The 26,774-nt window shown below is 50.2% G+C and overlaps 1 protein-coding gene across 1 annotated transcript in view; it reads left to right on the plus strand.

The window, feature by feature from the left end:
* Positions 1 to 456: 456 nt before the first annotated feature.
* The window catches only part of CORO1A (coronin 1A), a 67,540-nt gene continuing 41,222 nt past the window's right edge, over positions 457 to 26,774 (plus strand). The window contains exons 1-2 of the mRNA XM_063935305.1: positions 457 to 564; positions 1,526 to 1,734. Coding sequence (XP_063791375.1) covers positions 1,537 to 1,734 — 198 coding nt within the window. The 5' untranslated portion in view covers positions 457 to 564; positions 1,526 to 1,536. The remainder of the gene's footprint in view (positions 565 to 1,525; positions 1,735 to 26,774) is intronic.

Consider the following 26,774-nt stretch of genomic DNA (forward strand, 5'->3'; position numbering starts at 1 on the left):
AGGTTTTTGTCATGCCAGTATCCCAGCATGCCGCACCACTGGCCCCAGGCAAGTGTGACTCTTGGTTAAGTGATGATTTACCGCCAGCTGCTGTAAGTGCTGAGTGGGGACCAGTATCACAGCGTCAATTATCCGACCACTGGGGAAAGTCGGACACATCCACGTTTGTCGTTTCTCACGACACAGTAACGTGGTCCTCTCCCTGCCTTGTTTATCTTGTTAACCCCTTATCAGCCAAACACTGATGGGACACTGTCTCATTAACCCCATATTTGTCAGGAATAAGAAAGTATTCCAGTTTCAGTGACCGCAATTTCCATCCCGTAACCCTTTACTGGACTACGCTTCTTTTAACCGCGTCCCGGAGTAAGACCTGCAGTATAATGCTCATTTAACCCCTCCCCTGCTGGAGAGGAAGAAAGGACACCCTGTCTGTTTCCTGCCCACCCCCTCCTCTGTCTTGCAGAAGATGTTTCGGAAAAGCAGAACTTTGAGGCAGAAGACGAGCAGTTATCACTGACACCCCGGCTTCAGCGTCAGGAAGACCTCGGACAGCAGACACAGGTAAGGTCAGGGTGTTGCTGGGATATAGGAGGGTGGCACTGAGCAGGGCAGAAGCAGAGGCAGCTCTGGGACAGTCTCTCTGGGATCTGGGCCATTTGTTACAGCTGTGGTATAGGTCTGACATGACCCAGGTCAGAGCAAGGGACAATGACACATCCTGAGGTCCAGGAGGAAGCCGCTGCACAGCTGGGCATACACTGGGTGAAGGATTCCACTGATGATATAGTGTGCCAGGCAGGGATCTCAGCAGGAGAGTGGGGTCTGACAGAGACAGCGCTTGGGGGTGGGGGGTTGTTGGACCTATGCATTAAGCATTGTCACTCCTATCTTCTCACCATACTGTCTGATCCTGGCTGTGGTTTCCCCTGAATCTTCCATCGTCTCTTCCTAGTGTGCCCACTTCTCACCCATTACTGAAAGAGAAGTCTGCCCCTCATTCATTTTGCTTTTGGGTTATTTTGGAGATGAACACCCTCTCCACCCCATCAACTGATTACAAGATGATATGCAAAACTTTTTTTGAAGTTAGAAACTGTTAGGTTTTCTTCTAACCTATCTACTTGTGAGCTAGAGGCTTGGCATAGCATGTGTCCATTGCGGCGGAAGAAGTGACAATCTCAGCTTCTGCGATATTCGTCGCTGTAGCACTGGGCACTCAGGACTGTCGATAGTTGTTCTACATTGTGGAAATATAATACGTCGATCTAGAAGAGAGTTAAAACGCCGTCGTGGAGCATAGAAAAAACAAAAAGATAAGAAACACAAAATGCTTAGAAAAAAATGGAAAAGTTAATTACCACAGTTAGTAGTCCACTAAGTTTCACAAGGTGTTTTCCAAAATACAAAGTAACAATGTCACACCTCTTTTTAACCCCCTGTGCTCCATGAGTGTCTTCTCCACCGTTACACTACCTGTCAACATCTGTTCCATAGCCTTGTACCCTCTCTCCCACCCACCCAGGAGCCCTCACCATGAGCAGGAAGGTTGTCCGCAGCAGTAAGTTTCGCCACGTTTTTGGCCAACCGGTGAAAGCGGACCAGTGCTACGATGACATCAGGGTATCTCAGAACACCTGGGACAGCAACTTCTGTGCCGTCAACCCCAAGTTCCTGGCCATAGTGGTGGAGGCCAGCGGGGGAGGCGCCTTCATGGTCTTACCACTCTCTAAGGTGGGTAGGAGGGGTGGGGTAGGTGGCCGACTGGGCCTGAATATAGGTCCTGATTCATGTTTGTAAGTAAAGCAAATGATCAAGCAAGTGGGTAAAACCATGTCGCGCTGCAGGTGGGGCAGATAGATGTGCAGAGAGTTCAATTTGGGTGGGGTGTGAAATCTAAATTGCGGTGTAAAAATAAAGTTGTCTAACATTTGTTGGCTACATGCAAAAGCAGCCAGTGTTTACCCTGCGTGGAAACAATATAACCCACCCAAATCTAACTCTCTCTGCACATGTTACATCTGCCCTCCACTGCAGTGCAGCATGGTGTTGCCCAGTGGCTCGATAATTTGCTTTACTTACAAACAGGAATCAGGCCCATACTTATACTGAGTGTATAGAAGTGTTTGTTAGTGTATCACATACTCCAGGGGACTCAGTGCTGCACTTTGTGTGTGTCAGGATGCTGTGGTTGTGTGACAGGATGTGGAGTAAGTCGATACAGGTGAAAAGTTACCAGAATATGCAAATGAAACAGATCTACATAGACTTAAGCAACTGACATTGTACATGAAGGCTACTGGCAGACAGAAACAAGCAGTCCATGTACACTGACAGACATTGCTAATGAGCAGCCCACATTACATTGTTACAGTAGAATAATAATAAGGGAACGCTGAGCGCTGTGACATTGTGAACGCTACACATTGGTAGTGTCCCAACGGCGAGTTATATCCGTACAGGAATACTGCAATGCAGCCATTAATTATTATATGTATTTCATGGCAGACACTCACAGCGCCATACCTGGGACACGCAGACAGCACACTCACACCGCCCAGGTCACACTCACAGCGCCATAGCTGGGACAAGCAGACAGCACACTTACACAACCCAGGTCACACTCACAGCACCATAGCTGGGACACGCAGACAGCACACTCACACAACCCAGGTCCCACTCGCAGCGACATAGCTGGGACTTGCAGACAGCACACTCACATCGGCCAGGTCACACTCACAGCGCCATAGCTGGGACAAGCAGACAGCACACTCACATCGCCCAGGTCACACTCACAGCGCCATAGTTGGGACACGCAGACAGCACACTCACACAACCCAGGTCACACTCGCAGCGACATAGCTGGGACTTGCAGACAGCACACTCACATCGGCCAGGTCACACTCACAGCGCCATAGCTGGGACACGCAGACAGCACACTCACACAAACCAGGTCACACTCACAGCGCCATAGTTGGGACACGCAGACAGCACACTCACACAACCCAGGTCACACTCGCAGCGACATAGCTGGGACTTGCAGACAGCACACTCACATCGGCCAGGTCACACTCACAGCGCCATAGCTGGGACACGCAGACAGCACACTCACACAACCCAGGTCACACTCGCAGTGACATAGCTGGGACATGCAGACAGCACACTCACACCGCCCAGGTCACACTCACAGCGCCATAGCTGGGACATGCAGACAGCACACTCACACCACCCAGGTCACACTCACAGCGCCATAGCTGGGACACGCAGACAGTACACTCACATTGCCCAGGTAACACCCACAGCACCATAGCTGGGACACGCAGACAGCACACTCACACAACCCAGGTCACACTCGCAGCGACATAGCTGGGACACGCAGACAGCACACTCACACAACCCAGGTCACACTCGCAGCGACATAGCTGGGACACACAGACAGCACACTCACATCGCCCAGGTCACACTCACAGCACCATAAATGGGACATGCAGACAGCACACTCACACCGCCCAGGTCACACTCGCAGCGCCATAAATGGGACATGCAGACACCACACTCACACAGCCCAGGTCACACTCGCAGCGCCATAAATGGGACATGCAGACACCACACTCACATAGCCCAGGTCACACTCACAGCACCATAGCTGGGACATGCAGACAGCACACTCACACAGCCCAGGTCACACTCACATCGCCATAGCTGGGACATGCAGACAGCACACTCACAATGCCCAGGTCACACTCACAGCGCCATAGCTGGGACAAGCAGACACCACACTCACACAACCCAGGTCACACTCACAGCACCATAGCTGGGACATGCAGACAGCACACTCACACAACCCAGGTCACACTCGCAGCGACATAGCTGGGACATGCAGACAGCACACTCACACAACCCAGGTCACACTCACAGCACCATAGCTGGGACATGCAGACAGCACACTCACACCGCCCAGGTCACACTCACAGCGCCATAGCTGGGACACGCAGACAGCACACTCACACAACCCAGGTCACACTCGCAGCGACATAGCTGGGACAAGCAGACAGTACACTCACATCGCCCAGGTCACACTCACAGCGCCATAGTTGGGACACGCAGACAGCACACTCACACAACCCAGGTCACACTCGCAGCAACATAGCTGGGACATGCAGACAGCACACTCACACCGCCCAGGTCACACTCACAGCGCCATAGCTGGGACACGCAGACAGCACACTCACACAACCCAGGTCACACTCGCAGCGACATAGCTGGGACTTGCAGACAGCACACTCACATCGGCCAGGTCACACTCACAGCGCCATAGCTGGGACACGCAGACAGCACACTCACACAACCCAGGTCACACTCGCAGTGACATAGCTGGGACATGCAGACAGCACACTCACACCGCCCAGGTCACACTCACAGCGCCATAGCTGGGACATGCAGACAGCACACTCACACCACCCAGGTCACACTCACAGCGCCATAGCTGGGACACGCAGACAGCACACTCACACAACCCAGGTCACACTCACAGCACCATAGCTGGGACACGCAGACAGCACACTCACACAACCCAGGTCACACTCGCAGCGACATAGCTGGGACACGCAGACAGCACACTCACACAACCCAGGTCACACTCGCAGCGACATAGCTGGGACACACAGACAGCACACTCACATCGCCCAGGTCACACTCACAGCACCATAGCTGGGACATGCAGACAGCACACTCACACCGCCCAGGTCACACTCGCAGCGCCATAAATGGGACATGCAGACACCACACTCACACAGCCCAGGTCACACTCGCAGCGCCATAAATGGGACATGCAGACACCACACTCACATAGCCCAGGTCACACTCACAGCACCATAGCTGGGACATGCAGACAGCACACTCACACAACCCAGGTCACACTCACAGCACCATAGCTGGGACATGCAGACAGCACACTCACACCGCCCAGGTCACACTCACAGCGCCATAGCTGGGACACGCAGACAGCACACTCACACAACCCAGGTCACACTCGCAGCGACATAGCTGGGACAAGCAGACAGTACACTCACATCGCCCAGGTCACACTCACAGCGCCATAGTTGGGACACGCAGACAGCACACTCACACAACCCAGGTCACACTCGCAGCAACATAGCTGGGACATGCAGACAGCACACTCACACCGCCCAGGTCACACTCACAGCGCCATAGCTGGGACACGCAGACAGCACACTCACACAACCCAGGTCACACTCGCAGCGACATAGCTGGGACTTGCAGACAGCACACTCACATCGGCCAGGTCACACTCACAGCGCCATAGCTGGGACACGCAGACAGCACACTCACACAACCCAGGTCACACTCGCAGTGACATAGCTGGGACATGCAGACAGCACACTCACACCGCCCAGGTCACACTCACAGCGCCATAGCTGGGACATGCAGACAGCACACTCACACCACCCAGGTCACACTCACAGCGCCATAGCTGGGACACGCAGACAGCACACTCACACAACCCAGGTCACACTCACAGCACCATAGCTGGGACACGCAGACAGCACACTCACACAACCCAGGTCACACTCGCAGCGACATAGCTGGGACACGCAGACAGCACACTCACACAACCCAGGTCACACTCGCAGCGACATAGCTGGGACACACAGACAGCACACTCACATCGCCCAGGTCACACTCACAGCACCATAGCTGGGACATGCAGACAGCACACTCACACCGCCCAGGTCACACTCGCAGCGCCATAAATGGGACATGCAGACACCACACTCACACAGCCCAGGTCACACTCGCAGCGCCATAAATGGGACATGCAGACACCACACTCACATAGCCCAGGTCACACTCACAGCACCATAGCTGGGACATGCAGACAGCACACTCACACAGCCCAGGTCACACTCACATCGCCATAGCTGGGACATGCAGACAGCACACTCACAATGCCCAGGTCACACTCACAGCGCCATAGCTGGGACAAGCAGACACCACACTCACACAACCCAGGTCACACTCACAGCACCATAGCTGGGACATGCAGACAGCACACTCACACAACCCAGGTCACACTCGCAGCGACATAGCTGGGACATGCAGACAGCACACTCACACCGCCCAGGTCACACTCACAGCACTATAGCTGGGACACGCAGACAGCACACTCACACAACCCAGGTCACACTCGCAGCGACATAGCTGGGACACGCAGACAGCACACTCACACAACCCATGTCACACTCGCAGCGACATAGCTGGGACATGCAGACAGCACACTCACACAACCCAGGTCACACTCACAGCACCATAGCTGGGACACGCAGACAGCACACTCACATTGCCCAGGTCACACTCACAGCACCATAGCTGGGACACGCAGACAGCACACTCACACCGCCCAGGTCACACTCGCAGCGCCATAAATGGGACATGCAGACACCACACTCACACAGCCCAGGTCACACTCACAGCACCATAGCTGGGACACGCAGACAGCACACTCACACAACCCAGGTCACACTCGCAGCAACATAGCTGGGACATGCAGACAGCACACTCACACCGCCCAGGTCACACTCACAGCGCCATAGCTGGGACACGCAGACAGCACACTCACACAACCCAGGTCACACTCGCAGCGACATAGCTGGGACTTGCAGACAGCACACTCACATCGGCCAGGTCACACTCACAGCGCCATAGCTGGGACACGCAGACAGCACACTCACACAACCCAGGTCACACTCGCAGTGACATAGCTGGGACATGCAGACAGCACACTCACACCGCCCAGGTCACACTCACAGCGCCATAGCTGGGACATGCAGACAGCACACTCACACCACCCAGGTCACACTCACAGCGCCATAGCTGGGACACGCAGACAGCACACTCACACAACCCAGGTCACACTCACAGCACCATAGCTGGGACACGCAGACAGCACACTCACACAACCCAGGTCACACTCGCAGCGACATAGCTGGGACACGCAGACAGCACACTCACACAACCCAGGTCACACTCGCAGCGACATAGCTGGGACACACAGACAGCACACTCACATCGCCCAGGTCACACTCACAGCACCATAGCTGGGACATGCAGACAGCACACTCACACCGCCCAGGTCACACTCGCAGCGCCATAAATGGGACATGCAGACACCACACTCACACAGCCCAGGTCACACTCGCAGCGCCATAAATGGGACATGCAGACACCACACTCACATAGCCCAGGTCACACTCACAGCACCATAGCTGGGACATGCAGACAGCACACTCACACAGCCCAGGTCACACTCACATCGCCATAGCTGGGACATGCAGACAGCACACTCACAATGCCCAGGTCACACTCACAGCGCCATAGCTGGGACAAGCAGACACCACACTCACACAACCCAGGTCACACTCACAGCACCATAGGTGGGACATGCAGACAGCACACTCACACAACCCAGGTCACACTCGCAGCGACATAGCTGGGACATGCAGACAGCACACTCACACCGCCCAGGTCACACTCACAGCACTATAGCTGGGACACGCAGACAGCACACTCACACAACCCAGGTCACACTCGCAGCGACATAGCTGGGACACGCAGACAGCACACTCACACAACCCATGTCACACTCGCAGCGACATAGCTGGGACATGCAGACAGCACACTCACACAACCCAGGTCACACTCACAGCACCATAGCTGGGACACGCAGACAGCACACTCACATTGCCCAGGTCACACTCACAGCACCATAGCTGGGACATGCAGACAGCACACTCACACCGCCCAGGTCACACTCGCAGCGCCATAAATGGGACATGCAGACACCACACTCACACAGCCCAGGTCACACTCACAGCACCATAGCAGGGACATGCAGACAGCACACTCACACAGCCCAGGTCACACTCACAGCGCCATAGCTGGGACAAGCAGACACCACACTCACACATCCCAGGTCACACTCACAGTGCCATAGCTGGGACATGCAGACAGCACACTCACACAGCCCAGGTCAGACTCACAGCGCCATAGCTGGGACAAGCAGACACCACACTCAGACAGCCCAGGTCACACTCAGCACCATAGCTGGGACATACAGACTGCACACTCACACAGCTCAGGTCACACTCGCAGCACCATATCTGGGACATACAGACACCACACTCACACAGCCCAGGTCACACTCACAGCACCATAGCTGGGACATGCAGACAGCACACTCACACAGCCCAGGTCACACTCACAGCACCATAGCTGGGACATACAGACTGCACACTCACACATCTCAGGTCACACTCACAGCACCATAGCTGGGACATACAGACAGCACACTCACACAGCCCAGGTCACACTCACAGCACCATAGCTGGGACATGCAGACAGCACACTCACACCGCCCAGGTCACACTCACAGCACCATAGCTGGGACACACAGACAGCACACTCACACAGCCCAGGTCACCCTCGCAGCGCCATAGCTGGGACATGCAGACACCACACTCACACAGCCCAGGTCACACTCACAGCGCCATAGCTGGGCCATGCAGACAGCACACTCACACAGCCCAGGTCACACTCACAGCGCCATAGCTGGGCCATGCAGACAGCACACTCACACAGCCCAGGTCACATTCACAGCACCATAGCTGGGACATGCAGACAGCACACTCACATCGCCCAGGTCACACTCACAGCACCATAGCTGGGACATGCAGACAGCACACTCACACAGCCCAGGTCACACTCACAGCACCATAGCTGGGACATGCAGACAGCACACTCACACAGCCCAGGTCACACTCACAGCACCATAGCTGGGACACACAGACACCACACTCACACAGCCCAGGTCACACTCGCAGCGCCATAAATGGGACATGCAGACACCACACTCACACAGCCCAGGTCACACTCGCAGCGCCATAAATGGGACATGCAGACACCACACTCACACAGCCCAGGTCACACTCACAGCACCATAGCTGGGACATGCAGACAGCACACTCACACAGCCCAGGTCACACTCACAGCACCATAGCTGGGACATGCAGACACCACACTCACACAGCCCAGGTCACCCTCGCAGTGACATCACAATGGTCTCTGTGTATCCCCGTGACACCCTTGCTGTGTGCGAGATGGGGGGGTGTGACTTCCTCAGGGGGCTAGAACATCTCATGACCAACATATTACAAAGTGAACTGAGGAGAGAAGCAAGGAATTAACCCTCCCAACAAATGAGCGGAGTTCCTGTGAGTGGGGACCCCATATGAGGACAGTACACAGGACATTCTAGTGTCACGGCGCACACTCTCCGCAACGCTTGCACACGTCTAGTACATTAGGGTCCCAGCAGGCAGTAAAGTTACCAGAGGGTTCTACGCCGGGTCTCAGGGTTGCTACAAGGAAAACGACATCACTGTATGTGGCCACACTGCAGCGTATTGTGTATTTCGGTCACCAGCTAGCGTCCCCTCCCCGGCAGCCCCTTATAGCCAGATCTGCTGGTGGCTGTCAGTATCTCGGGGTGCATTGTGCAGCCGGTAATAAGGGAAGTGTGCGACACCACAGATCATCAATCTTGCCCTTATTTGGTCCTGTAGATGGGTTTTTTTTTGGCGCTGTGACACTTTCCCCCTGCACAGTGAGGGGAGGAACAAGTGTGAACATCACACCTCCATCACTATCTCTGCAGAGCATCTGCTCACTTCCTCTGCAGCTCATTGCACAACCCTGCGTCTAGCATGCCTAAGAACCTGCAATGACTGTGTATTACTGGCTGTGATGAGGATGCTCTGCAGCTGTGCAGGGCTGTACAACGGCAGAGATGCTCTGCAGGGGCATTATTAGGGAATATTCCGTTCCGTTGAACCTTCAGACACGCTCATCGCTCCTTTAAATGTTAACGTTAAGTATTCCATAAAGCATGTATACGCCGCACTGTGCAGGACGCCCGGAGACGCTCAGAGCGGAGCTTTTACTTTACATTTTGCTCCTTATTCACATCGCATACACAGCGGAGAACCACTCACAGTGCACAACAGACGCGGGGGCTGCGACTGTAACCGCACAGGAATTAGTATTAAACTCATGCAAAGTCACAGATGATGGACAGCGGGACTGGGGGAGAGAAAGTGCCGCAGCTGCTACATCCGAGCCATTCTTACACAGGTGGCTGATAAGTGATGGATAGGTGATGTAGGTGGCTGATAAGTGATGGATAGGTGATGTAGGTGGCTGATAAGTGATGGATAGGTGCTGTAGGTGACTGATAAGTGACGGATAGGTGCTGTAGGTGGCTGATAAGTGACGGATAGGTGCTGTAGGTGGCTGATAAGTGATGGATAGGTGCTGTAGGTGGCTGATAAGTGATGGATAGGTGCTGTAGGTGGCTGATAAGTGATGGATAGGTGCTGTAGGTGACTGATAAGTGACGGATAGGTGCTGTAGGTGGCTGATAAGTGATGGATAGGTGATGTAGGTGGCTGATAAGTGATGGATAGGTGCTGTAGGTGACTGATAAGTGATGGATAGGTGCTGTAGGTGACTGATAAGTGATGGATAGGTGCTGTAGGTGGCTGATAAGTGATGGATAGGTGCTGTAGGTGACTGATAAGTGATGGATAGGTGCTGTAGGTGACTGATAAGTGACGGATAGGTGCTGTAGGTGGCTGATAAGTGATGGATAGGTGATGTAGGTGGCTGATAAGTGACAGATAGGTGATGTAGGTGACTGATAAGTGACAGATAGGTGCTGTAGGTGGCTGATAAGTGATGGATAGGTGATGTAGGTGGCTGATAAGTGATGGATAGGTGATGTAGGTGGCTGATAAGTGATGGATAGGTGATGTAGGTGGCTGATAAGTGATGGATAGGTGATGTAGGTGGCTGATAAGTGATGGATAGGTGATGTAGGTGGCTGATAAGTGACAGATAGGTGCTGTAGGTGGCTGATAAGTGACAGATAGGTGCTGTAGGTGGCTGATAAGTGATGGATAGGTGCTGTAGGTGGCTGATAAGTGACGGATAGGTGCTGTAGGTGGCTGATAAGTGATGGATAGGTGCTGTAGGTGGCTGATAAGTGATGGATAGGTGCTGTAGGTGACTGATAAGTGACGGATAGGTGCTGTAGGTGGCTGATAAGTGACGGATAGGTGCTGTAGGTGACTGATAAGTGACGGATAGGTGCTGTAGGTGGCTGATAAGTGATGGATAGGTGCTGTAGGTGACTGATAAGTGATGGATAGGTGCTGTAGGTGACTGATAAGTGACGGATAGGTGCTGTAGGTGGCTGATAAGTGATGGATAGGTGATGTAGGTGACTGATAAGTGACAGATAGGTGCTGTAGGTGGCTGATAAGTGATGGATAGGTGATGTAGGTGGCTGATAAGTGATGGCTAGGTGATGTAGGTGGCTGATAAGTGATGGATAGGTGATGTAGGTGGCTGATAAGTGATGGATAGGTGATGTAGGTGGCTGATAAGTGATGGATAGGTGATGTAGGTGGCTGATAAGTGATGGATAGGTGATGTAGGTGGCTGATAAGTGATGGATAGGTGATGTAGGTGGCTGATAAGTGACAGATAGGTGCTGTAGGTGACTGATAAGTGATGGATAGGTGCTGTAGGTGGCTGATTAGTGATGGATAGGTGATGTAGGTGACTGATAAGTGATGGATAGGTGCTGTAGGTGGCTGATAAGTGATGGATAGGTGCTGTAGGTGACTGATAAGTGACGGATAGGTGATGTAGGTGGCTGATAAGTGATGGATAGGTGATGTAGGTGGCTGATAAGTGGCGGATAGGTGCTGTAGGTGGCTGATAAGTGATGGATAGGTGATGTAGGTGGCTGATAAGTGATGGATAGGTGATGTAGGTGGCTGATAAGTGATGGATAGGTGATGTAGGTGGCTGATAAGTGATGGATAGGTGCTGTAGGTGGCTGATAAGTGATGGATAGGTGCTGTAGGTGGCTGATAAGTGACGGATAGGTGCTGTAGATGGCTGATAAGTGATGGATAGGTGCTGTAGGTGACTGATAAGTGATGGATAGGTGATGTAGGTGGCTGATAAGTGACGGATAGGTGCTGTAGGTGGCTGATAAGTGATGGATAGGTGCTGTAGGTGGCTGATAAGTGACGGATAGGTGCTGTAGGTGGCTGATAAGTGATGGATAGGTGATGTAGGTGACTGATAAGTGATGGATAGGTGATGTAGGTGGCTGATAAGTGATGGATAGGGCTGTAGGTGGCTGATAAGTGACAGATAGGTGCTGTAGGTGGCTGATAAGTGATGGATAAGTGATGGATAGGTGCTGTAGGTGGCTGATAAGTGATGGATAGGTGATGTAGGTGGCTGATAAGTGACGGATAGGTGCTGTAGGTGGCTGATAAGTGATGGATAGGTGCTGTAGGTGGCTGATAAGTGACGGATAGGTGCTGTAGGTGGCTGCTAAGTGGCGGATAGGTGCTGTTGGTGGCTGATAAGTAACAGATAGGTGCTGTAGGTGGCTGATAAGTGACAGATAGGTGCTGTAGGTGGCTGATAAGTGACAGATAGGTGATGTAGGTGGCTGATAAGTGATGGATAGGTGATGTAGGTGGCTGATAAGTGATGGATAGGTGCTGTAGGTGGCTGATAAGTGATGGATAGGTGATGTAGGTGACTGATAAGTGACAGATAGGTGCTGTAGGTGGCTGATAAGTGACAGATAGGTGATGTAGGTGGCTGATAAGTGATGGATAGGTGATGTAGGTGGCTGATAAGTGATGGATAGGTGCTGTAGGTGGCTGATAAGTGATGGATAGGTGATGTAGGTGGCTGATAAGTGACAGATAGGTGATGTAGGTGGCTGATAAGTGATGGATAGGTGCTGTAGGTGACTGATAAATGACGGATAGGTGATGTAGGTGACTGATAAGTGATGGATAGGTGCTGTAGGTGGCTGATAAGTGGCGGATAGGTGCTGTAGGTGGCTGATAAGTGATGGATAGGTGCTGTAGGTGGCTGATAAGTGACAGATAGGTGCTGTAGGTGGCTGATAAGTGACGGATAGGTGCTGTAGCTGGCTGATAAATGACGGATAGGTGATGTAGGTGGCTGATAAGTGATGGATAGGTGATGTAGGTGGCTGATAAGTGATGGATAGGTGCTGTAGGTGGCTGATAAGTGATGGATAGGTGCTGTAGGTGGCTGATAAGTGATGGATAGGTGCTGTAGGTGGCTGATAAGTGATGGATAGGTGATGTAGGTGGCTGATAAGTGGCAGATAGGTGCTGTAGGTGGCTGATAAGTGGCAGATAGGTGCTGTAGGTGGCTGATAAGTGACTGATAGGTGATGTAGGTGGCTGATAAGTGATGGATAGGTGCTGTAGGTGGCTGATAAGTGACAGATAGGTGCTGTAGGTGGCTGATAAGTAACAGATAGGTGCTGTAGGTGGCTGATAAGTGACGGATAGGTGCTGTAGGTGGCTGATAAGTGACGGATAGGTGCTGTAGGTGGCTGATAAGTGACGGATAGGTGCTGTAGGTGGCTGATAAGTGATGGATAGGTGCTGTAGGTGGCTGATAAGTGATGGATAGGTGATGTAGGTGGCTGATAAGTGACAGATAGGTGATGTAGGTGGCTGATAAGTGATGGATAGGTGCTGTAGGTGGCTGATAAGTGATGGATAGGTGATGTAGGTGGCTGATAAGTGATGGATAGGTGCTGTAGGTGGCTGATAAGTGATGGATAGGTGATGTAGGTGGCTGATAAGTAACAGATAGGTGCTGTAGGTGGCTGATAAGTGATGGATAGGTGCTGTAGGTGGCTGATAAGTGATGGATAGGTGATGTAGGTGGCTGATAAGTGATGGATAGGTGCTGTAGGTGGCTGATAAGTGATGGATAGGTGCTGTAGGTGGCTGATAAGTGATGGATAGGTGATGTAGGTGGCTGATAAGTGACGGATAGGTGATGTAGGTGGCTGATAAGTGATGGATAGGTGATGTAGGTGGCTGATAAGTGATGGATAGGTGCTGTAGGTGGCTGATAAGTGACGGATAGGTGCTGTAGGTGGCTGATAAGTGATGGATAGGTGCTGTAGGTGACTGATAAATGACGGATAGGTGATGTAGGTGGCTGATAAGTGATGGATAGGTGATGTAGGTGGCTGATAAGTGATGGATAGGTGCTGTAGGTGGCTGATAAGTGATGGATAGGTGCTGTAGGTGGCTGATAAGTGACGGATAGGTGCTGTAGGTGGCTGATAAGTGATGGATAGGTGCTGTAGGTGGCTGATAAGTGATGGATAGGTGCTGTAGGTGGCTGATAAGTGACGGATAGGTGCTGTAGGTGGCTGATAAGTGACGGATAGGTGCTGTAGGTGGCTGATAAGTGATGGATAGGTGCTGTAGGTGACTGATAAATGACGGATAGGTGATGTAGGTGGCTGATAAGTGATGGATAGGTGATGTAGGTGGCTGATAAGTGATGGATAGGTGCTGTAGGTGGCTGATAAGTGATGGATAGGTGCTGTAGGTGGCTGATAAGTGACGGATAGGTGCTGTAGGTGGCTGATAAGTGATGGATAGGTGCTGTAGGTGGCTGATAAGTGATGGATAGGTGCTGTAGGTGGCTGATAAGTGATGGATAGGTGCTGTAGGTGGCTGATAAGTGATGGATAGGTGTGTAGGTGGCTGATAAGTGATGGATAGGTGCTGTAGGTGGCTGATAAGTGATGGATAGGTGCTGTAGGTGGCTGATAAGTGATGGATAGGTGCTGTAGGTGGCTGATAAGTGGCGGATAGGTGCTGTAGGTGGCTGATAAGTGACGGATAGGTGCTGTAGGTGGCTGATAAGTGACGGATAGGTGCTGTAGGTGGCTGATAAGTGGCGGATAGGTGCTGTAGGTGACTGATAAATGACGGATAGGTGCTGTAGGTGACTGATAATTGATGGATAGGTGATGTAGGTGGCTGATAAGTGACAGATAGGTGCTGTAGGTGACTGATAAATGACGGATAGGTGCTGTAGGTGGCTGATAAGTGACGGATAGGTGCTGTAGGTGACAGATAAATGACGGATAGGGCTGTAGGTGGCTGATAAGTGACAGATAGGTGACTGATAAATGACGGATAGGGCTGTAGGTGGCTGATAAGTGACGGATAGGTGCTGTAGGTGGCTGATAAGTGACAGATAGGTGCTGTAGGTGACTGATAAATGACGGATAGGTGCTGTAGGTGGCTGATAAGTGACGGATAGGTGCTGTAGGTGACTGATAAATGACGTATAGGGCTGTAGGTGGCTGATAAGTGACGGATAGGTGCTGTAGGTGGCTGATAAGTGACAGATAGGTGCTGTAGGTGACTGATAAATGACGGATAGGTGATGTAGGTGGCTGATAAGTGATGGATAGGTGCTGTAGGTGGCTGATAAGTGATGGATAGGTGATGTAGGTGGCTGATAAGTGATGGATAGGTGCTGTAGGTGGCTGATAAATGATGGATAGGTGCTGTAGGTGGCTGATAAGTGACGGATAGGTGCTGTAGGTGACTGATAAATGACGGATAGGGCTGTAGGTGGCTGATAAGTGACGGATAGGTGCTGTAGGTGGCTGATAAGTGACAGATAGGTGCTGTAGGTGACTGATAAATGACGGATAGGTGATGTAGGTGGCTGATAAGTGATGGATAGGTGATGTAGGTGGCTGATAAGTGATGGATAGGTGATGTAGGTGGCTGATAAGTGATGGATAGGTGCTGTAGGTGGCTGATAAGTGACAGATAGGTGCTGTAGGTGACTGATAAGTGATGGATAGGTGCTGTAGGTGGCTGATAAGTGATGGATAGGTGATGTAGGTGGCTGATAAGTGATGGATAGGTGATGTAGGTGGCTGATAAGTGATGGATAGGTGCTGTAGGTGGCTGATAAGTGATGGATAGGTGCTGTAGGTGGCTGATAAGTGATGGATAGGTGATGTAGGTGGCTGATAAGTGATGGATAGGTGCTGTAGGTGGCTGATAAGTGACAGATAGGTGCTGTAGGTGACTGATAAGTGATGGATAGGTGCTGTAGGTGACTGATAAGTGATGGATAGGTGCTGTAGGTGGCTGATAAGTGATGGATAGGTGCTGTAGGTGGCTGATAAGTGATGGATAGGTGATGTAGGTGACTGATAAGTGATGGATAGGTGATGTAGGTGGCTGATAAGTGATGGATAGGTGCTGTAGGTGGCTGATAAGTGACAGATAGGTGCTGTAGGTGACTGATAAGTGATGGATAGGTGCTGTAGGTGGCTGATAAGTGATGGATAGGTGCTGTAGGTGGCTGATAAGTGATGGATAGGTGATGTAGGTGACTGATAAGTGATGGATAGGTGATGTAGGTGGCTGATAAGTGATGGATAGGTGCTGTAGGTGGCTGATAAGTGATGGATAGGTGCTGTAGGTGACTGATAAGTGACAGATAGGTGCTGTAGGTGACTGATAAGTGACGGATAGGTGCTGTAGGTGGCTGATAAGTGACAGATAGGTGCTGTAGGTGGCTGATAAGTGACGGATAGGTGCTGTAGGTGGCTGATAAGTGTCGGATAGGTGCTGTAGGTGGCTGATAAGTGACGGATAGGTGCTGTACGTGACTGATAAATGACGGATAGGTGATGTAGGTGGCTGATAAGTGACGGATAGGTGATGTAGGTGGCTGATAAATGACGGATAGGTGATGTAGGTGGCTGATAAGTGATGGATAGGTGCTGTAGGTGGCTGATAAATGATGGATAGGTGATGTAGGTGACTGATAAATGACGGATAGGTGATGTAGGTGGCTGATAAGTGACGGATAGGTGATGTAGGTGGCTGATAAATGACGGATAGGTGATGTAGGTGGCTGATAAGTGATGGATAGGTGCTGTAGGTGGCTGATAAATGATGGATAGGTGATGTAGGTGGCTGATAAGTGATGGATAGGTGATGTAGGTGGCTGATAAGTGATGGATAGGTGCTGTAGGTGGCTGATAAGTGATGGATAGGTGATGTAGGTGGCTGATAAGTGATGGATAGGTGCTGTAGGTGGCTGATAAGTGACAGATAGGTGCTGTAGGTGACTGATAAATGACGGATAGGTGCTGTAGGTGGCTGATAAGTGATGGATAGGTGCTGTAGGTGACTGATAATTGATGGATAGGTGATGTAGGTGGCTGATAAGTGACAGATAGGTGCTGTAGGTGACTGATAAGTGATGGATAGGTGATGTAGGTGGCTGATAAGTGACAGATAGGTGCTGTAGGTGACTGATAAGTGATGGATAGGTGCTGTAGGTGACTGATAATTGATGGATAGGTGATGTAGGTGGCTGATAAATGACGGATAGGTGATGTAGGTGGCTGATAAGTGATGGATAGGTGCTGTAGGTGGCTGATAAATGATGGATAGGTGATGTAGGTGGCTGATAAGTGATGGATAGGTGATGTAGGTGGCTGATAAGTGATGGATAGGTGCTGTAGGTGGCTGATAAGTGATGGATAGGTGATGTAGGTGGCTGATAAGTGATGGATAGGTGCTGTAGGTGGCTGATAAGTGACAGATAGGTGCTGTAGGTGACTGATAAATGACGGATAGGTGCTGTAGGTGGCTGATAAGTGATGGATAGGTGCTGTAGGTGACTGATAATTGATGGATAGGTGATGTAGGTGGCTGATAAGTGACAGATAGGTGCTGTAGGTGACTGATAAGTGATGGATAGGTGATGTAGGTGGCTGATAAGTGACAGATAGGTGCTGTAGGTGACTGATAAGTGATGGATAGGTGCTGTAGGTGACTGATAATTGATGGATAGGTGATGTAGGTGGCTGATAAGTGACAGATAGGTGCTGTAGGTGACTGATAAGTGATGGATAGGTGCTGTAGGTGACTGATAATTGATGGATAGGTGATGTAGGTGGCTGATAAGTGACGGATAGGTGCTGTAGGTGACTGATAATTGATGGATAGGTGCTGCAGGTGGCTGATAAGTGACAGATAGGTGCTGTAGGTGACTGATAAGTGACGGATAGGTGCTGTAGGTGACTGATAAGTGACGGATAGGTGCTGTAGGTGGCTGATAAGTGATGGATAGGTGCTGTAGGTGGCTGATAAGTGATGGATAGGTGCTGTAGGTGGCTGATAAGTGACAGATAGGTGCTGTAGGTGGCTGATAAGTGATGGATAGGTGATGTAGGTGGCTGATAAGTGATGGATAGGTGCTGTAGGTGGCTGATAAGTGATGGATAGGTGATGTAGGTGGCTGATAAGTGATGGATAGGTGCTGTTGGTGGCTGATAAGTGATGGATAGGTGATGTAGGTGGCTGATAAGAAACAGATAGGTGCTGTAGGTGGCTGATAAGTGATGGATAGGTGCTGTAGGTGGCTGATAAGTGATGGATAGGTGATGTAGGTGGCTGATAAGTGATGGATAGGTGCTGTAGGTGGCTGATAAGTGATGGATAGGTGCTGTAGGTGGCTGATAAGTGATGGATAGGTGATGTAGGTGGCTGATAAGTGATGGATAGGTGATGTAGGTGGCTGATAAGTGATGGATAGGTGCTGTAGGTGGCTGATAAGTGATGGATAGGTGCTGTAGGTGGCTGATAAGTGACGGATAGGTGCTGTAGGTGGCTGATAAGTGATGGATAGGTGCTGTAGGTGGCTGATAAGTGATGGATAGGTGCTGTAGGTGGCTGATAAGTGATGGATAGGTGCTGTAGGTGGCTGATAAGTGATGGATAGGTGTGTAGGTGGCTGATAAGTGATGGATAGGTGCTGTAGGTGGCTGATAAGTGATGGATAGGTGCTGTAGGTGGCTGATAAGTGATGGATAGGTGCTGTAGGTGGCTGATAAGTGGCGGATAGGTGCTGTAGGTGGCTGATAAGTGACGGATAGGTGCTGTAGGTGGCTGATAAGTGACGGATAGGTGCTGTAGGTGGCTGATAAGTGGCGGATAGGTGCTGTAGGTGACTGATAAATGACGGATAGGTGCTGTAGGTGACTGATAATTGATGGATAGGTGATGTAGGTGGCTGATAAGTGACAGATAGGTGCTGTAGGTGACTGATAAATGACGGATAGGTGCTGTAGGTGGCTGATAAGTGACGGATAGGTGCTGTAGGTGACAGATAAATGACGGATAGGGCTGTAGGTGGCTGATAAGTGACAGATAGGTGCTGTAGGTGACTGATAAATGACGGATAGGGCTGTAGGTGGCTGATAAGTGACGGATAGGTGCTGTAGGTGGCTGATAAGTGACAGATAGGTGCTGTAGGTGACTGATAAATGACGGATAGGTGCTGTAGGTGGCTGATAAGTGACGGATAGGTGCTGTAGGTGACTGATAAATGACGTATAGGGCTGTAGGTGGCTGATAAGTGACGGATAGGTGCTGTAGGTGGCTGATAAGTGACAGATAGGTGCTGTAGGTGACTGATAAATGACGGATAGGTGATGTAGGTGGCTGATAAGTGATGGATAGGTGCTGTAGGTGGCTGATAAGTGATGGATAGGTGATGTAGGTGGCTGATAAGTGATGGATAGGTGCTGTAGGTGGCTGATAAATGATGGATAGGTGCTGTAGGTGGCTGATAAGTGACGGATAGGTGCTGTAGGTGACTGATAAGTGATGGATAGGTGCTGTAGGTGGCTGATAAGTGATGGATAGGTGATGTAGGTGGCTGATAAGTGATGGATAGGTGATGTAGGTGGCTGATAAGTGATGGATAGGTGCTGTAGGTGGCTGATAAGTGATGGATAGGTGCTGTAGGTGGCTGATAAGTGATGGATAGGTGATGTAGGTGGCTGATAAGTGATGGATAGGTGATGTAGGTGGCTGATAAGTGATGGATAGGTGCTGTAGGTGGCTGATAAGTGATGGATAGGTGCTGTAGGTGGCTGATAAGTGACGGATAGGTGCTGTAGGTGGCTGATAAGTGATGGATAGGTGCTGTAGGTGGCTGATAAGTGATGGATAGGTGCTGTAGGTGGCTGATAAGTGATGGATAGGTGCTGTAGGTGGCTGATAAGTGATGGATAGGTGTGTAGGTGGCTGATAAGTGATGGATAGGTGCTGTAGGTGGCTGATAAGTGATGGATAGGTGCTGTAGGTGGCTGATAAGTGATGGATAGGTGCTGTAGGTGGCTGATAAGTGACGGATAGGTGCTGTAGGTGGCTGATAAGTGATGGATAGGTGCTGTAGGTGGCTGATAAGTGATGGATAGGTGCTGTAGGTGGCTGATAAGTGATGGATAGGTGCTGTAGGTGGCTGATAAGTGATGGATAGGTGTGTAGGTGGCTGATAAGTGATGGATAGGTGCTGTAGGTGGCTGATAAGTGATGGATAGGTGCTGTAGGTGGCTGATAAGTGATGGATAGGTGCTGTAGGTGGCTGATAAGTGGCGGATAGGTGCTGTAGGTGGCTGATAAGTGACGGATAGGTGCTGTAGGTGGCTGATAAGTGACGGATAGGTGCTGTAGGTGGCTGATAAGTGGCGGATAGGTGCTGTAGGTGACTGATAAATGACGGATAGGTGCTGTAGGTGACTGATAATTGATGGATAGGTGATGTAGGTGGCTGATAAGTGACAGATAGGTGCTGTAGGTGACTGATAAATGACGGATAGGTGCTGTAGGTGGCTGATAAGTGACGGATAGGTGCTGTAGGTGACAGATAAATGACGGATAGGGCTGTAGGTGGCTGATAAGTGACAGATAGGTGCTGTAGGTGACTGATAAATGACGGATAGGGCTGTAGGTGGCTGATAAGTGACGGATAGGTGCTGTAGGTGGCTGATAAGTGACAGATAGGTGCTGTAGGTGACTGATAAATGACGGATAGGTGCTGTAGGTGGCTGATAAGTGACGGATAGGTGCTGTAGGTGACTGATAAATGACGTATAGGGCTGTAGGTGGCTGATAAGTGACGGATAGGTGCTGTAGGTGGCTGATAAGTGACAGATAGGTGCTGTAGGTGACTGATAAATGACGGATAGGTGATGTAGGTGGCTGATAAGTGATGGATAGGTGCTGTAGGTGGCTGATAAGTGATGGATAGGTGATGTAGGTGGCTGATAAGTGATGGATAGGTGCTGTAGGTGGCTGATAAATGATGGATAGGTGCTGTAGGTGGCTGATAAGTGACGGATAGGTGCTGTAGGTGACTGATAAGTGATGGATAGGTGCTGTAGGTGGCTGATAAGTGATGGATAGGTGATGTAGGTGGCTGATAAGTGATGGATAGGTGATGTAGGTGGCTGATAAGTGATGGATAGGTGCTGTAGGTGGATGATAAGTGATGGATAGGTGCTGTAGGTGGCTGATAAGTGATGGATAGGTGATGTAGGTGGCTGATAAGTGATGGATAGGTGCTGTAGGTGGCTGATAAGTGACAGATAGGTGCTGTAGGTGACTGATAAGTGATGGATAGGTGCTGTAGGTGACTGATAAGTGATGGATAGGTGCTGTAGGTGGCTGATAAGTGATGGATAGGTGATGTAGGTGGCTGATAAGTGATGGATAGGTGATGTAGGTGGCTGATAAGTGATGGATAGGTGCTGTAGGTGGCTGATAAGTGACAGATAGGTGCTGTAGGTGACTGATAAGTGATGGATAGGTGCTGTAGGTGGCTGATAAGTGATGGATAGGTGCTGTAGGTGGCTGATAAGTGATGGATAGGTGATGTAGGTGACTGATAAGTGATGGATAGGTGATGTAGGTGGCTGATAAGTGATGGATAGGTGCTGTAGGTGGCTGATAAGTGATGGATAGGTGCTGTAGGTGGCTGATAAGTGATGGATAGGTGCTGTAGGTGGCTGATAAGTGGCGGATAGGTGCTGTAGGTGGCTGATAAGTGACGGATAGGTGCTGTAGGTGGCTGATAAGTGACGGATAGGTGCTGTAGGTGGCTGATAAGTGGCGGATAGGTGCTGTAGGTGACTGATAAATGACGGATAGGTGCTGTAGGTGACTGATAATTGATGGATAGGTGATGTAGGTGGCTGATAAGTGACAGATAGGTGCTGTAGGTGACTGATAAATGACGGATAGGTGCTGTAGGTGGCTGATAAGTGACGGATAGGTGCTGTAGGTGACAGATAAATGACGGATAGGGCTGTAGGTGGCTGATAAGTGACAGATAGGTGCTGTAGGTGACTGATAAATGACGGATAGGGCTGTAGGTGGCTGATAAGTGACGGATAGGTGCTGTAGGTGGCTGATAAGTGACAGATAGGTGCTGTAGGTGACTGATAAATGACGGATAGGTGCTGTAGGTGGCTGATAAGTGACGGATAGGTGCTGTAGGTGACTGATAAATGACGTATAGGGCTGTAGGTGGCTGATAAGTGACGGATAGGTGCTGTAGGTGGCTGATAAGTGACAGATAGGTGCTGTAGGTGACTGATAAATGACGGATAGGTGATGTAGGTGGCTGATAAGTGATGGATAGGTGCTGTAGGTGGCTGATAAGTGATGGATAGGTGATGTAGGTGGCTGATAAGTGATGGATAGGTGCTGTAGGTGGCTGATAAATGATGGATAGGTGTTGTAGGTGGCTGATAAGTGACGGATAGGTGCTGTAGGTGACTGATAAATGACGGATAGGGCTGTAGGTGGCTGATAAGTGACGGATAGGTGCTGTAGGTGGCTGATAAGTGATGGATAGGTGCTGTAGGTGGCTGATAAGTGATGGATAGGTGATGTAGGTGGCTGATAAGTGATGGATAGGTGCTGTTGGTGGCTGATAAGTGATGGATAGGTGATGTAGGTGGCTGATAAGAAACAGATAGGTGCTGTAGGTGGCTGATAAGTGATGGATAGGTGCTGTAGGTGGCTGATAAGTGATGGATAGGTGATGTAGGTGGCTGATAAGTGATGGATAGGTGCTGTAGGTGGCTGATAAGTGATGGATAGGTGCTGTAGGTGGCTGATAAGTGATGGATAGGTGATGTAGGTGGCTGATAAGTGATGGATAGGTGATGTAGGTGGCTGATAAGTGATGGATAGGTGCTGTAGGTGGCTGATAAGTGATGGATAGGTGCTGTAGGTGGCTGATAAGTGACGGATAGGTGCTGTAGGTGGCTGATAAGTGATGGATAGGTGCTGTAGGTGGCTGATAAGTGATGGATAGGTGCTGTAGGTGGCTGATAAGTGATGGATAGGTGCTGTAGGTGGCTGATAAGTGATGGATAGGTGTGTAGGTGGCTGATAAGTGATGGATAGGTGCTGTAGGTGGCTGATAAGTGATGGATAGGTGCTGTAGGTGGCTGATAAGTGATGGATAGGTGCTGTAGGTGGCTGATAAGTGGCAGATAGGTGCTGTAGGTGGCTGATAAGTGACGGATAGGTGCTGTAGGTGGCTGATAAGTGACGGATAGGTGCTGTAGGTGGCTGATAAGTGGCGGATAGGTGCTGTAGGTGACTGATAAATGACGGATAGGTGCTGTAGGTGACTGATAATTGATGGATAGGTGATGTAGGTGGCTGATAAGTGACAGATAGGTGCTGTAGGTGACTGATAAATGACGGATAGGTGCTGTAGGTGGCTGATAAGTGACGGATAGGTGCTGTAGGTGACAGATAAATGACGGATAGGGCTGTAGGTGGCTGATAAGTGACAGATAGGTGCTGTAGGTGACTGATAAATGACGGATAGGGCTGTAGGTGGCTGATAAGTGACGGATAGGTGCTGTAGGTGGCTGATAAGTGACAGATAGGTGCTGTAGGTGACTGATAAATGACGGATAGGTGCTGTAGGTGGCTGATAAGTGACGGATAGGTGCTGTAGGTGACTGATAAATGACGTATAGGGCTGTAGGTGGCTGATAAGTGACGGATAGGTGCTGTAGGTGGCTGATAAGTGACAGATAGGTGCTGTAGGTGACTGATAAATGACGGATAGGTGATGTAGGTGGCTGATAAGTGATGGATAGGTGCTGTAGGTGGCTGATAAGTGATGGATAGGTGATGTAGGTGGCTGATAAGTGATGGATAGGTGCTGTAGGTGGCTGATAAATGATGGATAGGTGCTGTAGGTGGCTGATAAGTGACGGATAGGTGCTGTAGGTGACTGATAAATGACGGATAGGGCTGTAGGTGGCTGATAAGTGACGGATAGGTGCTGTAGGTGGCTGATAAGTGACAGATAGGTGCTGTAGGTGACTGATAAATGACGGATAGGTGATGTAGGTGGCTGATAAGTGATGGATAGGTGATGTAGGTGGCTGATAAGTGATGGATAGGTGATGTAGGTGGCTGATAAGTGATGGATAGGTGCTGTAGGTGGCTGATAAGTGACAGATAGGTGCTGTAGGTGACTGATAAGTGATGGATAGGTGCTGTAGGTGGCTGATAAGTGATGGATAGGTGATGTAGGTGGCTGATAAGTGATGGATAGGTGATGTAGGTGGCTGATAAGTGATGGATAGGTGCTGTAGGTGGCTGATAAGTGATGGATAGGTGCTGTAGGTGGCTGATAAGTGATGGATAGGTGATGTAGGTGGCTGATAAGTGATGGATAGGTGCTGTAGGTGGCTGATAAGTGACAGATAGGTGCTGTAGGTGACTGATAAGTGATGGATAGGTGCTGTAGGTGACTGATAAGTGATGGATAGGTGCTGTAGGTGGCTGATAAGTGATGGATAGGTGATGTAGGTGGCTGATAAGTGATGGATAGGTGATGTAGGTGGCTGATAAGTGATGGATAGGTGCTGTAGGTGGCTGATAAGTGACAGATAGGTGCTGTAGGTGACTGATAAGTGATGGATAGGTGCTGTAGGTGGCTGATAAGTGATGGATAGGTGCTGTAGGTGGCTGATAAGTGATGGATAGGTGATGTAGGTGACTGATAAGTGATGGATAGGTGATGTAGGTGGCTGATAAGTGATGGATAGGTGCTGTAGGTGGCTGATAAGTGATGGATAGGTGCTGTAGGTGGCTGATAAGTGATGGATAGGTGCTGTAGGTGGCTGATAAGTGGCGGATAGGTGCTGTAGGTGGCTGATAAGTGACAGATAGGTGCTGTAGGTGACTGATAAATGACGGATAGGTGCTGTAGGTGGCTGATAAGTGACGGATAGGTGCTGTAGGTGACAGATAAATGACGGATAGGGCTGTAGGTGGCTGATAAGTGACAGATAGGTGCTGTAGGTGACTGATAAATGACGGATAGGGCTGTAGGTGGCTGATAAGTGACGGATAGGTGCTGGAGGTGGCTGATAAGTGACAGATAGGTGATGTAGGTGGCTGATAAGTGATGGATAGGTGATGTAGGTGGCTGATAAGTGATGGATAGGTGCTGTAGGTGGCTGATAAGTGACAGATAGGTGCTGTAGGTGACTGATAAGTGATGGATAGGTGCTGTAGGTGGCTGATAAGTGATGGATAGGTGCTGTAGGTGGCTGATAAGTGATGGATAGGTGATGTAGGTGACTGATAAGTGATGGATAGGTGATGTAGGTGGCTGATAAGTGATGGATAGGTGCTGTAGGTGGCTGATAAGTGATGGATAGGTGCTGTAGGTGGCTGATAAGTGATGGATAGGTGCTGTAGGTGGCTGATAAGTGGCGGATAGGTGCTGTAGGTGGCTGATAAGTGACAGATAGGTGCTGTAGGTGACTGATAAATGACGGATAGGTGCTGTAGGTGGCTGATAAGTGACGGATAGGTGCTGTAGGTGACAGATAAATGACGGATAGGGCTGTAGGTGGCTGATAAGTGACAGATAGGTGCTGTAGGTGACTGATAAATGACGGATAGGGCTGTAGGTGGCTGATAAGTGACGGATAGGTGCTGGAGGTGGCTGATAAGTGACAGATAGGTGCTGTAGGTGACTGATAAATGACGGATAGGTGCTGTAGGTGGCTGATAAGTGACGGATAGGTGCTGTAGGTGACTGATAAATGACGTATAGGGCTGTAGGTGGCTGATAAGTGACGGATAGGTGCTGTAGGTGGCTGATAAGTGACAGATAGGTGCTGTAGGTGACTGATAAATGACGGATAGGTGATGTAGGTGGCTGATAAGTGATGGATAGGTGCTGTAGGTGGCTGATAAGTGATGGATAGGTGATGTAGGTGGCTGATAAGTGATGGATAGGTGCTGTAGGTGGCTGATAAATGATGGATAGGTGCTGTAGGTGGCTGATAAGTGACGGATAGGTGCTGTAGGTGACTGATAAATGACGGATAGGGCTGTAGGTGGCTGATAAGTGACGGATAGGTGCTGTAGGTGGCTGATAAGTGACAGATAGGTGCTGTAGGTGACTGATAAATGACGGATAGGTGATGTAGGTGGCTGATAAGTGATGGATAGGTGATGTAGGTGGCTGATAAGTGATGGATAGGTGATGTAGGTGGCTGATAAGTGATGGATAGGTGCTGTAGGTGGCTGATAAGTGACAGATAGGTGCTGTAGGTGACTGATAAGTGATGGATAGGTGCTGTAGGTGGCTGATAAGTGATGGATAGGTGATGTAGGTGGCTGATAAGTGATGGATAGGTGATGTAGGTGGCTGATAAGTGATGGATAGGTGCTGTAGGTGGCTGATAAGTGATGGATAGGTGCTGTAGGTGGCTGATAAGTGATGGATAGGTGATGTAGGTGGCTGATAAGTGATGGATAGGTGCTGTAGGTGGCTGATAAGTGACAGATAGGTGCTGTAGGTGACTGATAAGTGATGGATAGGTGCTGTAGGTGACTGATAAGTGATGGATAGGTGCTGTAGGTGGCTGA

This window comes from Pseudophryne corroboree, chromosome 7, assembly GCF_028390025.1.
Source record: "Pseudophryne corroboree isolate aPseCor3 chromosome 7, aPseCor3.hap2, whole genome shotgun sequence".
In the NCBI taxonomy this organism is placed as follows: Eukaryota; Metazoa; Chordata; class Amphibia; order Anura; family Myobatrachidae; genus Pseudophryne; species Pseudophryne corroboree.